Genomic DNA, 16,530 nt, shown 5'->3' with positions numbered 1-16,530 from the left:
GATAGGAGCCTGCGGGAGGTGGCTTTGGGTTTCCTTTCGTCTTCCTGCTTTTGTGGAAGCTCATTTCAGCGAAAGTGAAGTATAATAGACGATTATGGTGGTCAGGGAGCGGGAGCACTAACAGGGAGCGTCCTCACTCCTCCATGACCAAACAGGAAGTCCTGACTGACCTTTTAACAATGAGATCCCTCTGATCCTTTGGAAGCTCTCTACAGACCATGGTTTTTGCTGTAGAATGCGACTAAGAAAATGTCAGGAAAGACTTACTAGAACAGCTGAACTTTAATTTAAATTATGGCAGGTGTGTACTAACTTCTCTTTAACATGAGTTTGAATGCAATTGCTTAATTCTGAACACAGATACATCCCCAGGTACAAGAGGGTGTGCACACTTAAGCAGCCGCATTTTTTTTTTTGTTCTTTAGTTTTACTCCCCCCCCCCAAAAGATTTCAGTTTGTTTTTCAATTGAGCTGTACCGTTTATAGGTCACATTAAAAAGGTGGAAAAAGTTCTGTCTAATTTTTTTACATCACAGAAACCTGACATTTTAACAGGGGTGTGTAGACTTTTTATATCTACTGTATACTGGACAAAAAAATTTATTTGTTATATTAGGCCATCACAGCTGAAGCCTAGGGCTGAAAATATCTGAGTCACAAGCTCAAATAAGAGAGGTGGAGAGATAATTTTTAGAGGATCTAACCTATTCTGCCAGGGTTTGGAAGATTAAGATCACAGCCAAAGTCAGGCAAAAAGCAGAATCTGACAGCTTCCTGTCAGTAGAATCCTTAATGATAACAACCTTGTTTGGACTTTGGATATGCTTTGTGGCTAATTTTTACCAGTACAATAAGGTCTGGACAGTGCCACAATGTGTAAAGCCCAGTGCCTGAAGGTCACATTCTTGGCTAGTTCCACATCTGCAGTCCAGTGGGGTCAGGGCACAAAATTTAGCTGCAGATGCAGGGACCAACTCAAGCAGCGATGCAGTGAGGGATCTTGACTGAAGTCAATAGAAGAAGAATCCAAAGAAAAAGTTCAAAGGCTAGTAAAGAACAGTTAAAAAGAAAGCTTGAAGAAAAGATATATATCCCCCTAGGACACAAGAAAAAAACTGGGGCAAGCTGGGAATAGGAGGGGTTATCCTGGAATGCACTACAGTTTTTTTTGTTTGCCAAATCCATTGTAGGCATCAGTAAAATCTTAACAGTATCCGAATTCCAGTGTCCCTTAATGGATAGGAAAAAAGCTTTATTTTAAATCTGCCATAGTGGATATGGACATTTTTAAATATTGGTTGCTAAAGCAGTTATATTTAAAAGAAAATGTCAATAAGCTACCAATTCTGTATTTGTGCTTTTATTAAGCGGATTTACTTGTTTTATATGTAGGCTTTTTTTTAAATATAGCATGGTGTGATATTTATTATATGCACATTTATTGTGAGGCTTGTGTGGACTGTACCTAACACACCTAAAATATTTCTTGGTTGGAGTAGCAGGAGCCCTTTTCTGTTATAGAGATTTACAGATGAGATTTTTAACGAAAAAGTGATTCACAAATGAAAACATTTACAGATATGTTGTGAATCTAAAAAATGCAATTAAGTGATTCAAGTGACAGATCTAGGGTAGGAGGGTTATTAAGGTTTTTACATACCTCTTCCCCGGTAGCTTCTTTGACTCCATCTCCTTTCTGGAAGCACCTCTTCTCAATGTCTCTAGCTCGAAGACCTTCCCGCACAAAGCCAATATCTGACAGCAGCTCTGTGAACTGTCTCTTCAGACTAGCTATTTCCTAAAGCATGTAAAAATTCCAAAATAGATATTGAGTGTATTATTTAAGGGTATGTAAAATTGTTATCAGGGAATCAGCTTAATATAATTTGTCAAAGTGTGTAAATGTTTTAAAAATGTTTTTTCTATGCACAGTATAATTTGTATTAATACATTGGGAGACATTTACCAATTCTGTCACCCAACAAGGCAATGCTAACCAGAAGCAGTGGACAGTGCAACAGATTTACTAAGGGGTTAGCCTAACTCATACATTTCTCTCTCAGCAGCTCTAAAGTAGCACTGCATCAAAATAAAATCTGACTGTGACCATTTCTTAGGTATACTTATGTTTAGAGTGAATATCTATCTCATTTTCAGTGACAAATCTGTCTCAGAAATTTAAAATCGATTGGTCGGTTGCCCAGGGTTATAGGTGCTGGGATTGCCAAAACAATTTAAAGCCGTCACAGAGACATTGCTGAATGGGAGGCAGCCTGATTTGCATCTAATTGTATTGCTAGTTTGCTTAATAAATGTACCTCAGTGTCCATAAAATGCAGGACCGGCCCTACCATGGGTCCCGCTGGGTCCATTGGACCCAGGCGGAACTTTAAGAGGGGTGGCAAATTGACGGCCAAGATTTTTTTTTCCAGCAGTTTTGTGTGTCATCAGTTTATGGCGTGTTACAGGTGGCATTTCCCCATTTCATACTGCTGCCTGTAGTGCAAACTGATGAGTACGAGGAGGTGGAGTGTCTCCTCTAGGGAACATCTCTCGGGTGATTGTGGTGTGCGCAATGACGTCAGACATCGGCACACTCCATCTCATGCAGGGCCGGCTGGATCTTCTAGGGCAGTGGAAGACACAGGAGTGACAGGTGGACAGACAGGTGGTGTTTGATGGACAGGTCCAATGGTGAGGTATGGAAGAAGATAACAGTTTATACAGTATCTTACAAAAGTGAGTACACCCCTCACATTTTTGTAAATACTTAATTATATCTTTTTTTATGTGACAACACTGAAGAAATGACACCTTGCTACAATGTAAAATAGTGAATGTACAGCTTGTATAAAAGTGTAAATTTGCTTTCCCCTCAAAATAACTTAACACACAGCCATTAATGTCTAAACTCCTGGCAACAAAAATGGGATTTTTGACCATAAAATCCATTTCTTTGATGTTCATTGATGGACACAGCTCCTGGTCTTAACAATTGGGTTATACTGCCCCCTAGAGGAGTAGAACACTAGGCAGAAAAGAAGTCTGGCTACGCCTATGTGCAGTCCTAGGGGGCATACTCCCTCTTCTCTGCTATAGGTGCTCAGTTTTGTTATAAGCAGTGTCAGAAGGATTACGACTCCACACAAGGGTGGGGTGCTGTGTCCGTCAATGAAGCTCAGTGAAAAGGATTTTGCGACAAGTCAAAAATCCTATTTTCTCTTTCGTTCACTGACGGACACAGCTCCTGATCTTCTTAACCATTGGGACGTTCCAAAGCAGTGTTAAACATGAGGGGTGGGAACAGCGAAAAATAAATTCCCAAGGTTAAACTATAGCCAACCAGGTAAACAGGAGCTCAACCAAAACAACTGGAGCCTACCTGAAAAGAACAATACACCCTCAAAGAGGACCAGGTCCTCTAAACAGCGGCCTGCAAAACTTTGCAGCCAAAGGAAGCATCCACAGATGCCAACACATCCACTTTATCGAACTGTGTTAAAATGTGCACCGACAACCAGGTGGTCGCCTTGCAAACCTGCGTCACGGACGCCTGATGACGGAAGGCCCAGGAGGCAGCGAGCGCTTGAGTAAAATGCGCATTGACAGTGAAAGGAGGAACCTGACCCTTGATGGAACAGGCCTGAACCACCATCTGTCTGATTCATCTGGAAACGTGCCGTCATTACACATTCCTGATGTCTCCTCAAGTCTGAGATTTTCCTTTTGGACCACTGAGAAAGGTTATCCACCGAAACGCATCTGGTCTTTCTTAGGACATCCCAGCCATCTCTACTCTCTGTGACGTATATTTTTGGCCACATGTTTTTTAATATGTCTTGTATTTTGTGTCTGCACTTTTTTGTATGATATTGGAATTTATATATTTATGTAATAAACTTTGACACTATATCACTCAAGTCCTGGTTTTTGCCATCCAAAGTCCCACCCTCCAGGGGACCTGTTGTCTTTTTGATTCATCTGGAAATGTTCGCAGAGGAAGCGGATAACCCTTTCCGAGGCCCATCTGTGGGCACAAATATTGAGTCTGATTTCCTAAAGACTCCGTGGCTGCCAGGTACACCGTAATCGCCTGGACCACATTCAAGGCTTGCAAAGCAATTTCCTTTGGATGTTTTGGCCTGGAACACAGGGAAGGCAACACAATGTCTTCATTCAAATGAAAATCAGAGACCACCTTTGGAAGGAACGATGGACAAGGGCGAAGAACCACCTTATCTCTGTGAACCACAAAGTAAGGTGGACAGGATAACGCCGCCAATTCCGTCACCCTGCGCGCAGAGGTGATAGCCACCAAAAAGGCCACCCTCTGGGACAGCGTAAGCAGGGGAATCTCCTGAAGATTTTCAAAGGGAGGCTTTTGGAGGACTGAGAGCACCAAATTGAGGTCCCAAGGCGGTAACGAAGACTGCACTGGAGGAGCCAAGTGCCAAACTCCCTGAAGAAAAGTACACGTCAGGGAGTGTGTGGCCAAGGGCCGTTGAAAGAAGACAGTTAAGGCCGACACCTAGCCCTTGATAGTATTTAAGGCCAGTTTCTGCTCAACCCCCCGTTGAAGGAAGGTCAAGATCCGAGCCACCGAAAAAGAATAAGGATGAACCCAAGAGACTCACACCGTGCAATGTACGTCTTCCACGTACGATGGTAGATCTTCCTAAAAGTAGATTTCCTAGCTTTTAACAGCGTTGGAATCACAGACTCAGACACACCTCAGCACCTTGCGTTCAACAGCCAAGTCGTCAAAGCCAGCGACTGTAAAGCAGGATGGAAGATTGGTCCTTGGGACAGCAGATCCTCCCTGAGAGGAAGCTTCCAAGGAACGTCAGCGACCAGATCGGCGCAACAAGCCCAGCGAGGCCAGCCTGGGGCACTAAGATGACCGGAATCCCTTCTGCCTAGATCCTGCGTAGAAGTCTTGGCAGAAACTTAAGAGGAGGAAAGGCGTAAATCAAACCATACTGTCCCCACGGGGCCACCAGTGCGTCTGTGGCGTTCGCCAGAGGATCCCGTGACCAAGCCACAAACATCTGCACCTCTTGAGCCGGGATGCCAACAGATCCACCTCGGGAATGCCCCACCGGAGACACAACGGATGAAACACCTCCGGATGAAGGGACCACTCCTCTTGGTCCAACGCCTGCCAACTGAGGTAGTCCTTCTGCCAGTTTTCCACCCTGGGAATGTGTACGGCTGAGAGGGCTTGAACGAACCATTCTGCCCACCTTAGAATGCCAGCTACCTCCAGAGCCGCCAGGACACTTCTTGTGTCCCCCGGTGATTGACATAAGAAACGGCCGTGGCATTGTCCAATTGAATGCGCAATGGACATCCCTGAAGACGATCCGTCCAATGTTCCAGGCACAGTCTGATCGCTCTGAGTTCCAGGACATTGATCAGTAGTCTGGACTCTTCCAGTGTCCAGATCCCCTGAGCAGAATTTTTGCCGAGGAAGCCTCCCCAGCCGGACAGGCTGGCATCCGTCGGGACCACTGTCCAATACAAGGGGAGGAAGGATTTGTCCAGCCGAAGCGCTGGTGAACGAAGCCACCATATCAGGGACTTCTTTGATTCCCAGCTCAGCCAGGTCTGATTGTCCAGAGACAGCGGAGTCTTGTCCCATTTGGCCAGAATCTCCCTTTACAGGGACCTCGTATTGAACTGTGCAAACGGAACCGCCTCAAAAAGGTAGACACTATCAGGCCCAGCACCTGCATGCAAGTCTGGAGGGATGACCATCTGCTGGACAGCAGGAGACATATTGCAGCCTGCAGTTTCTGGAGTTTGTCCACAGGAAGGAGCACTCTGGCTAAGGCAGAGTCCAGAGTCAGATCCAGATAGTCCAGCTTTGTGCCAAAGTAGACTTCTGAAAATTCAGAATCCAGCCGAACTCCCTCAGAATTTGAATGGTGATTTTCCACCGGAGCAGTAGGAGACTTCGCTTGCAGAAGGAGGTCATCCAAGTATCCCAGTACTGCAATCCCATGTTGGCGTAAAAATGCTAGCACCGGGGCTAACACTTTTGTGAAAACCCGAGGAGCAGAGGCGAGACCAAAGGGTAACGCCACAAACTGATAATGCTCCTCTCCCACGGCAAAGCGGAGGAAGCGCTGGTGATCGGCACATATTGGAGTATGAAGGTAAGCATCCTTGACTTCAATAGAGGTAAGAAATTCCCCATGATGCAGGGATGCCAACACTGTGCGAATGTACTCCATTCTGAACTTCTGCACCCGCACAAAGCAGTTCGTTGCCTTGAGGTCCAGGATTGGATGCACCTTGCTTTCCTTCCTGGGAACTGTAAACAGGTTTGAGTAAAAACCCTGAAAACGTTCCGATGTCGGAACTGGGAAATCCCCCCTTGAAGTAACAGGTCTTGTACCACCCCAAATAGACCTTGTAAGCAATCGGGGGATAGCCGCAAGTTGGAAGGAAAGAACCTTGCTGGGGGGGGGGGGGGGTAAGAGCGAAACTCCATCTTGAAGCCAGACCATATGACTTTGTGGACCCAATTGTCTTGTACCAGGGAAGTCCACTGGTCCGGAAATCAGCAACGACGTACCCCCACCCTGGATACGGGGTGAGGGCACACCTTCATGCTGAAGGAGCCTTATCCATGGGTCTGGATAAGCCCGCTCTCTAATTGCCAGACCAAGTTCACTTGGATCCACCACAGGAGGCCCTAAATGGCTTTGATCCCTTGTCAGTCGCCCCTGAGGGACAAAAAAAACGTATGAGCTGAGAAGGATGGCCCACCTCTATGACGAGGGTCCTTGCCCTTAGTAGCCTGCGGAAGAAAAGTAGTAAAAAATAACAATCAGTGCAATACTTAGTAATTCCCAGATGGTATCAATTATAGGTAGTGATCTACCATTCACAACACAATTCAGTGTGCCTTTAAGCCAAAAAGTGCAAGTGCAAAAAATATATATTTATAAATACCAAAATAATCATATATGGAGTAAAATCTATGTGAAGCAAAAATCGTTCAGTTTTCTCATAATAAAAAATACACTCCGAAAAAATGACCAGCTTACTGGAAAATATCTATAAAGTGCAATTCAAAAATTATTCAACCAACTGTGCAATATCACTCAATTTCATAAAAAAATATTGGGAGGTAGATGTGCAAAAATAAAGTGCAGGGCAAAAAATGACCAGCTTACTGGAAGATATCCCTAAAGTGCAGATCAGTATGAAATATCCAACCAACTATCCGCACCTTATAAAATACCTTCAAACAACATAATCCAATGTCTCTAAAACATATTTGTGAAGAATCTCCAAATATTATTGAGCAAAAATTCAGAAAATCAATCAAAAATAATATATATGTAAATAAATATATATAAAAAAATAAAAAATTTTCCAACAAGACAATGATCCAAAACATAAAGCAAAATCTACAATGGAATGGTTCACAAATATACATATCCAGGTGTTAGAATGGCCAAGTCAAAGTCCAGACCTGAATCCAATCGAGAATCTGTGGAAAGAACTGAAAACTGCTGTTCACAAACGCTCTCCATCCAACCTCACTGAGCTCGAGCTGTTTTGCAAGGAGGAATGGGCAAAAATTTCAGTCTCTCGATGTGCAAAACGGATAGAGACATACCCCAAGTGACTTACAGCTGTAATCGCAGCAAAAGGTGGCGCTACAAAGTATTAACTTAAGGGGGCTGAATAATTTTGCACGCCCAATTTTTCAGTTTTTTATTTGTTAACAAAGTTTGAAATATCCAATAAATTTCGTTCCACTTCACGATTGTGTCCCACTTGTTGATTCTTCACAAAAAATTACAGTTTTATATCTTTATGTTTGAAGCCTGAAATGTGGCAAAAGGTCGCAAAGTTCAAGGGGGCCGAATACTTTCGCAAGGCACTGTACATATTACTCAATTTTTTGCACTTGCACTTTTTGGCTTAAAGGCACCCTGAATTGTGTTGTGGAATGGTAGATCACTACCTATAATTAATACCATCTGGGAATTACTAAGTATTGCGCTGATTGTTCTTTTTTACTACTTCTATGCAGACATTTGCAGTGAATTAGCAGCAATTACTTACTCCTAGATTGGTCAATATTTAAAACTTCATAGTCCTGGGCGCTTGATTACAATATTCCTTACATTCTGCGGAAGAAAAGTACTCTTTTCCCCCTTCCCTTAATGATGTCATCCAGGGTAGCTCCAAACAGGTGATCTCCTTGAAAGGGGAGATAAGTCAAGGACTTTTTCGATGTCTGGTCCGCAGACCAGCATTTGAGCCAAAAGACACATATACACACACACACACATATATACATACACTATTTATAGCAGCAACAACCTACCTGCATCACCCTCGATGACAGAAAATTGTCCCGGCAATACTGGAAACCGGCACGTGGGTTTTCCTTCATGACGTTACTCCAGCCCTACACATATGGAAACCATATTTTCATTAAAAAGGACCTTTTAATAAAAATGGAGCAGTAACTTTCCGGATGAGTGTTTAGTAACAATTTGCTGTACATATATGCTTCCAATACTTATATTTAACCCATTAATGCCTCTTGTTCCAATATTGGATCAATGGTGATGTAGGAGTTATTTATATCATATTGCTGGTAACATGAATTTTATGCGCAAATTTAAAACATTTTTAACCTCAGGCACAAATGGGTTAAAGGGTAATTCCATTTTGCGGGGGAAAAACAAACAAACAAATATATATATATATATATATATATATATATATATATATATATATATATACACAGTGGGTACGGAAAGTATTCAGACCCCCTTAAATTTTTCACTCTTTGTTATATTGCAGCCATTTGCTAAAATCATTTAAGTTCATTCTTCTTCCTCATGAATGTACACATAGCACCCCATACTGACAGAAAAACACAGAATTGTTGACATTGTTGCAGATTTATTAAAAAAGAAAAACTGAAATATCACATGGTCCTAAGTATTCAGACCCTTTGCTCAGTATTTAGTAGAAGACCCCTTTTGATCTAATACAGCCAGGAGTCTTTTTGGGAAAGATGCAACAAGTCTTTCACACCTGGATTTGGGGATCCTCTGCCATTCCTCCTTGCAGATCCTCTCCACTTCTGTCAGGTTGGATGGTAAACGTTGGTGGACAGCCATTTTTAGGTCTCTCCAGAGATGCTCAATTGGGTTTAAGTCAGGGCTCTGGTTGGGCCATTCAAGAACAGTCATGGAGTTGTTGTGAAGCCACTCCTTCGTTATTTTAGCTGTGTGCTTAGGGTCATTGTCTTGTTGGAAGGTAAACCTTCGTCCCAGTCTGAGGTCCAGAGCACTCTGGAGAAGGTTTTTGTCCAGGATATCCCTGTACTTGGCCGCATTCATCTTTCCCTCGATTGCAACCAGTCGTCCTGTCCCTGCAGCTGAAAAACACCCCCACAGCATGATGCTGCCACCACCATGCTTCACTGTTGGGACTGTATTGGACAGGTGATGAGCAGTGCCTGGTTTTCTCCACACATACCACTTAGAATTAAGGCCAAAAAGTTCTATTTTGGTCTCATCAGACCACAGAATCTTATTTCTCACCATCTTGGAGTCCTTCAGGTGTATTTTAGCAAACTCCATGCGGGCTTTCATGTGTCTTACACTGAGGAGAGGCTTCCGTCGGGCCACTCTGCCATAAAGCCCCGACTGGTGGAGGGCTGCAGTGATGGTTGACTTTCTACAACTTTCTCCCATCTCCTGACTGCATCTCTGGAGCTCAGCCACAGTGATCTTTGGGTTCTTCTTTACCTCTCTCACCAAGGCTCTTCTCCCCTGATAGCTCAGTTTGGCCGGACGGCCAGCTCTAGGAAGGGTTCTGGTCGTCCCAAACATCTTCCATTTGAGGATTATGGAGGCCACTGTGTTCTTAGGAACCTTAAGTGCAGCAGAAATCTTTTTGTAACCTTGGCCAGATCTGTGCCTTGCCACAATTCTGTCTCTGATCTCTTCAGGCAGTTCCTTTGACCTCATGATTCTCATTTGCTCTGACATGCATTGTGATCTGGAAGGTCTTATATAGACAGGTGTGTGGCTTTCCTAATCAAGTCCAATCAGTATAATCAAACACAGCTGGACTCAAATGAAGGTGTAGAACCATCTCAAGGATGATCGGAAGAAATGGAAAGCACCTGAGTTAAATATATGAGTGTCACAGCAAAGGGTCTGAATACTTAGGACCATGTGATATTTCAGTTTTTCTTTTTTAATAAATCTGCAACAATGTCAACAATTCTGTGTTTTTCTGTCAGTATGGGGTGCTATGTGTACATTCATGAGGAAGAAGAATGAACTTAAATGATTTTAGCAAATGGCTGCAATATAACAAAGAGTGAAAAATTTAAGGGGGTCTGAATACTTTCCGTACCCACTGTATATAAATATATATCTATATCTAGATATAGATATATATATATCTATCTATATATCTCTATATATATATATATATATATATATATATATATATATATATATATATACCATGCTCAGCATAAATTAGTACACCCCTTTTGAAAAGTAAGATTTTAATCAATATTTCAATGAACACAAAAACAATTTCCAAAATTTTGACAAAACTTAGTTTTAGCGAACATTTCTTTAGCTCCATTACATGAAAGTAAGGTTAATCATATAACTTAGGATTACAAAATCTTCAGTTTTACTCAAAATAGTTGATGCAAAAATAAATACACCCCACAACCCTACATCTAGTATTTTGTATGACCTCTATGATTTGTAAGGACAGCACCAAGTCTTCTAGGCATGGAATGAACAAGTTGGTGACATATTGCAACATATTTTTCCATTCTTTAAGAACAAACTCTTTTAGAGCCTGGATGCTGGATGCAGTGATGCTCAACTTTTGGGGGGATATTGGGGAACTGGAGAAAGTGCAGAGATGGGCAACCAAACTGATAAAAGGCATGGAGGACCTCAGCTATGAGAAAAGATTAGAGGAACTGAATTTATTCTCTCTTGAGAAGAGGATATTAAGGGGGATATGATCAACATGTATAAATACATAAGGGGTCCATATAGTGAACTTGGGTTTGAGTTGTTTACTTTAAGGTCAACACAGAGGACAAGGGGGCACTCTTTACGTCTAGAGGAAAACAGATTTCGTCTCTAAATACAGAAAGGTTTCTTCACCATAAGAGCTGTGAAAATGTGGAATAGACTCCCTCCAGAGGTGGTTCTGGCTAGCTCACTAGATTGCTTTAAAAAAGGCCTAGATTCTTTCCTAGGTGTACATAATATAAATGGGTACTAAATTTTTTTTTTGGGAAAGTTGATCCAGGGAATATCTGATTGCCTCTCGGGGATCAGGAAGGAATTTTTTTCCCCTGCTGTAGCAAATTGGATAATGCTTTGCTGGGGTTTATTTTCGCCTTCCTCTGGATCAACAGCGGTTATAGGATTGTGTATATATGATTGTATGGTAGGGTTTTCAATCCGGTTTTTATTTATTTTTTATGGTTGAACCGGATGGACTTGTGTCTTTTTTTCAACCTAACTATGTAACTTGTCTCTTCAGAACTCCTCATAGGTGTTTGATTGGGTTCAGATCAGGAGACCTACTTGGCCACCGAATCATTTTCACCCTGTTCTTCTTCGCAAATGCAACAGCCTTAGGTGTATGTTTTGGATCACTGTCGTGTTGGAAAAGTGCACGATGACCAAGGGCACAGAGTGATGGTAGCATCTTTTTCAATTTAGAGCAGTACATCTGTGAATTTATAACAACAACGAAATGCAGCTCCCCTAAACCAGCAACACTCATGCAGTCCCACAGAAGGAAGGACACTGCCACCAACATGTTCCACTGTAGACACCATGCATTTTTCTTTGTACACCTCACCTTTGCAACGCCATACAGTTTTCAAGCCATTAGTTCCAAAAACATTTATCTTGGTTTCATCGATCTAGGAGTACAGAGTGCCATTGGTCTTCCTTTTCAGCATGGGCCCTGGCAAATTCTAGTAGGGCTGTTTTGTGCATAGGTTTTAGGAGAGGCTTCCTTCATGGAGGATACCCATACATGCCATTCCTCTGCAGGGTACACAGTATTGTTTACGGGAAACAATCACCCCAGTTTGGCTTCCTTCTTCTTTAGCTAACTGCAGTGAACGTGCATGGAGATTTTCTTCACTCCTTCTCATCAGAAGATGCTCCTGTCGAGGTGTTAACTACTGTGGACAGCCTGGACATCTCTGAGATGGTTGCAGTTCCATATTTGTATCATTTTGCTACGGTATTCTGTCTAATGGGTAAAGCTTTGCTGATCTTCTTGTAGCCTTCATCTTTCTTGTGTTAGGAAAAACTGAATTTTTGTAAAATCTTACCTGTAAAATTCCTTTCTCTGAGTCCTCCGACAGTCGCCGCCTCTTCATATTCGTCACATATGGGGGGTATTAGACTTTGCTCCGAAGGAGTAGCTAGGCAACAGAATATGTTAACATTAAAGCTTTTAACATATCCCACCCTCAAGGGGTGGTCCCCTCAGTCAATACCCTCCTACTTCCTGCAACCATATCTCAGTTTTAGTGGAATAGCAGTAGAGTATACAACCAAACCCAAAAGAGGGGCGGGGGCGGCGACTGTCGATGGACTCAGAGAAAGGAATTTTACAGGTAAGATTTTACAAAAATTCCGTTTTCTCTTACGTCCTCCAACAGTCGCCGCCTCTTCATATTCGTCACATATGGGGACGTCCCAAAGCAGTGCAAACATGAGGGGTGGGAAACGCATCCGCGCCGAAAGGCAACGCAGTCTCCGCATCAAAGAAAGGAACCTTACCAAAGGAAGGAACCCAGCTGGGCAACAGGAAAAAACAGGTGCTCAACAGGAGCAACAACCCAGGAAAAGACAAATAACCAGGGGATAAAAAAAAAAAAAAAAAAACTTATCCCAACAGCCAGTGGTCCCCAACAAGGGACCCTAGGGAATCGCCGCACTAAGAACCTTGCGGCCAAAGGAAGCATCCGCCGATGCCTGAACATCTACTTTGTAGAATTTTGTGAAAGTGTGCACGGTCGACCAGGTCGCCGCCTTACACACCTGGGCTACAGAAGCCCCATGACGACAGGCCCAAGACGTACTCAGATCTAGTAGAGTGCGCCTTCACAGGCACAGGGGGAACCTTCCCCTGCAAAGCATAGGCCTGTTCAATGGTCTGCCTGATCCATTTGGCGATGGTAGAGGCCGACGCCGCCATGCCCTTCCGAGGACCCTCTGGAAGAACAAACAAGGAATCCGTCTTTCGAAAAGACTCAGACGATTTAAGGTAAACCCTTATCGCCCGAACAACATCCAAAGAATGTAATCTCACCTCCTTTGGATGTGTAGGCTTCGCGCACAGCGAAGGCAAGACAATATCCTCATTAAGATGGAATTCCGAAACTCGTTTCGGAAGAAAAGAAGGATTAGGTCGCAAGACCACCTTATCCAAATGAACAACCAGATACGGAGACTTGCAGGACAAAGCTGCCAGCTCCGACACTCTGCGAGCCGAAGTGATCGCAACCAAAAAGGCGACCTTTTTGGACAACATAGACAACGAGATCTCCCTGATCTGTTCAAAAGGAGCACGTTGCAACACAGATAGAACGAGATTCAAGTCCCAAGGGGGCAGAGGATCCCTCCTAGGGGGAACCAGATGCCACACACCCTGAACAAAAGTGCCAACCAAGGAGTTGGAGGCCACGGGACGTTGAAACAGAACGGCCAGCGCAGACACCTGACCCTTTATCGTAGCCAGCGCCAAACGCTGATCGACACCCGTTTGAAGGAAGGACAGCACTCGGGAAACCGAGTACGTGCGGGGAGAAAATCCCCTGGACTCACACCAAGCAAAATAGGCCTTCCAAGTACGGTAATAAACCTTCCCAGAGGAAGACTTCCTCGCGTTGATCAAGGTATGAACGACCTCTGGGGAGAGACCCTTCTCCCTCAGGACCTCGGTCTCAACAGCCAGGCCGTCAAAGCCAGCGACTGTAAAGCAGGATGGTATATTGGACCTTGAGACAGGAGATCGTCTCGAAGAGGCAGACGCCACGGGGCGTCGACCGCCAGATTCACGAGGTCTGCGTACCAGGACCGGCGAGGCCAGTCCGGTGCCACAAGAATCACCGTGCTGCGTTCCGAGTGTAACCTGCGAAGGAACCTGGACAGCAACTGAATCGGTGGAAACGCGTACATCAGCCTGTACTGATGCCACGGGGCCAATAACGCGTCCGACGCGTCTGCCCGAGGGTCGCGCGTCCTTGCCACGAACCCTCTCACCTTGTTGTTGAGACGAGACGCGAACAGGTCCACATCTGGAAGACCCCACTTCGCGCACAACATCTGGAAGACAGTCGGGTGGAGAGACCATTCCCCCTGATCCAGGGTCTGGCGACTCAGATAGTCCGCCTGCCAGTTCTCCACCCCCGGAATGTGAACCGCCGTCATCGCCGGGACATGAGTCTCGGCCCAAGTCAGAATGTCGGCCACTTCTCGAGCCGCTCGGGCACTCCTGGTGCCCCCTTGGTGGTTGATGTAGGCCACCGCCGTGGCATTGTCCGTCTGCACCCGAACCGGGCAGCCCCGCAGCCGGTCCGTCCAGCGATGAAGACAGAGATTTATCGCACGCAATTCCAGAATGTTGATCGGAAGGGAGGACTCCCCCTCCGACCAAGTCCCCTGGGCGGACAGAACGCCCAGAACACCACCCCAGCCCGACTGGCATCCGTGGTGATTACCGTCCACGAGATAGGACGAAACGACTTGCCCCCGGACACCATCGGGGACTGTAGCCACCACAGAAGGTCTCTTCTGGTGCGATGACTCAACGAGATTTGAAGATCCAGAGACTGAGGTCGCCCGTCCCACATGGACAGGATCTCCGCTTGGAGACCCCGCGTGTGAAACTGGGCGAAGGGAATCGCCTCGAAGGCCGAGACCATCAATCCCAGACATGTCATGCACGTCCTTAGAGACGAGTGCGGAACGTCCCTGAGGGACCTGACTTCCTCCTGAAGAGTTCTGAGTTTGTCTTCCGGCAGGAAGACCTTCGCCTGTACCGAGTCCAGAATCATTCCCAGGTAGGGAAGACGAACCGACGGACTCAGCGTTGACTTTGGAAAATTTATCGTCCAACCAAACTCCTGTAGAGTTTGCATCGTGACAGACAGGTCCTCCTCCAGACCCTGGCTGGTCGCAGACCGAACCAGAATGTCGTCCAGATACCCCAGGACAGAAATTCCCTGGGCCCTCAACAATGCCAGAACCAGTGCAAGCACCTTGGTGAAGACCCGCGGAGCCGAGGCGAGACCAAAAGGCAACGCCACGAACTGGTAGTGATCCTCCGCAATGGTAAATCGAAGGTACCTCTGGTGACCCTCGAAAATGGGGATGTGAAGATACGCATCCTTCAAATCGATGGAGGCCATGAATTCCCCCGGAACCAGGGCAGCCACCACCGACCGCAGGGATTCCATGCGGAACTTGCGAACCCGCACAGAGCGGTTCAGAGCCTTCAAGTCCAGAATTGGACGAACCTTGCCCTCCTTTCTGGGCACGGTGAACAGATTGGAATAAAACCCCCGAAATCTGTCCCGATGAGGCACCGGAACCACCACTCCCTGAGCCCACAGGTCCCGCACCGCCAGGTGCAGGTCCCGCAAACGCTCTGGAGACAGTTGAAGATTTGAGGGAAAAAATCTGCTCTCCGGCCGAGAGAGAAACTCGATCTTGTAACCAGTTTGAACGATCTCCTGAACCCATCTGTCCCGCACACGGGCCAACCAGGGCTGAAGAAAACCGAGCAAGCGTCCCCCCACCCCAAAACTGGGTGAGGGCGCCCCTTCAGGCCGCACTGTTATGGGCTGCGGATCCGGATTGACCGGACTTCTGTTTACCAGACCAGGGCTTCTTCTGAGAGCCTTGACCTTTGAACGGCTTGCCCTTGTAGTGCGGCCGAAAGGCACGAAAGGACCCCTGAGGGGGCCGAAAATTAGCATGCTTCTTCCCAGAAGCCCCCTTAGCCTTGGGGAAATGGGGCAAGAGAGTGCTCTTACCACCGGTGATCCCCTTAATCAACACATCCAAGGACTCCCCAAAAAGGCAAAACCCATCATAAGGCAGATTGGCTAAGGTCTTACGTGAAGACTGGTCCACCGACCAACATTTCAACCAAACCAGGCGGCGAGACAACACCGCCACGCTGTGCACACGTGCAGCCAACGGAACTAGGTCCAAGTCCGCATCACACAGATACATGACACCCTGGTGGATTTGATCCACCATATCCAGGGTCGCCGGCGAGGCCGAATCGTCCACTAGGACGCGCCTAAGCATCTGCGTCCAACTTGCGATCGCCTGGGCCGCCATGAGAGAAGCAAACAGAGCCTTAAGCATAGAACCCGTAACAGAATAAGTATGACGGGCAAGAGACTCCAATCTCCTATCCGTGGCATCACAGAACACAGGGGAATCCTCTGCAGGAATCGCA

At 45.5% G+C, this 16,530-nt stretch overlaps 1 protein-coding gene across 1 annotated transcript in view; it reads right to left on the bottom strand.

Annotated features, from left to right (window-relative positions):
- DHX57 (DExH-box helicase 57) overlaps window positions 1-16,530 on the bottom strand; it is a 295,697-nt gene that overhangs the window by 99,526 nt on the left and 179,641 nt on the right. Inside the window, exons 19-20 of the mRNA XM_082251986.1 lie at window positions 8,351-8,434; window positions 1,661-1,798 (exon numbers count right to left, since the gene is read on the bottom strand). Of these exons, the coding sequence (XP_082108112.1) occupies window positions 1,661-1,798; window positions 8,351-8,434 (222 nt within the window). The remainder of the gene's footprint in view (window positions 1-1,660; window positions 1,799-8,350; window positions 8,435-16,530) is intronic.

The sequence above is a fragment of the Pelophylax lessonae genome (genome assembly GCF_965119305.1).
Source record: "Pelophylax lessonae genome assembly, chromosome: 3".
NCBI classification, from domain to species: Eukaryota; Metazoa; Chordata; class Amphibia; order Anura; family Ranidae; genus Pelophylax; species Pelophylax lessonae.
The sequence above is the reverse complement of the archived record's forward strand: the minus strand, read 5'-3'. Positions and strand labels throughout refer to the sequence as shown.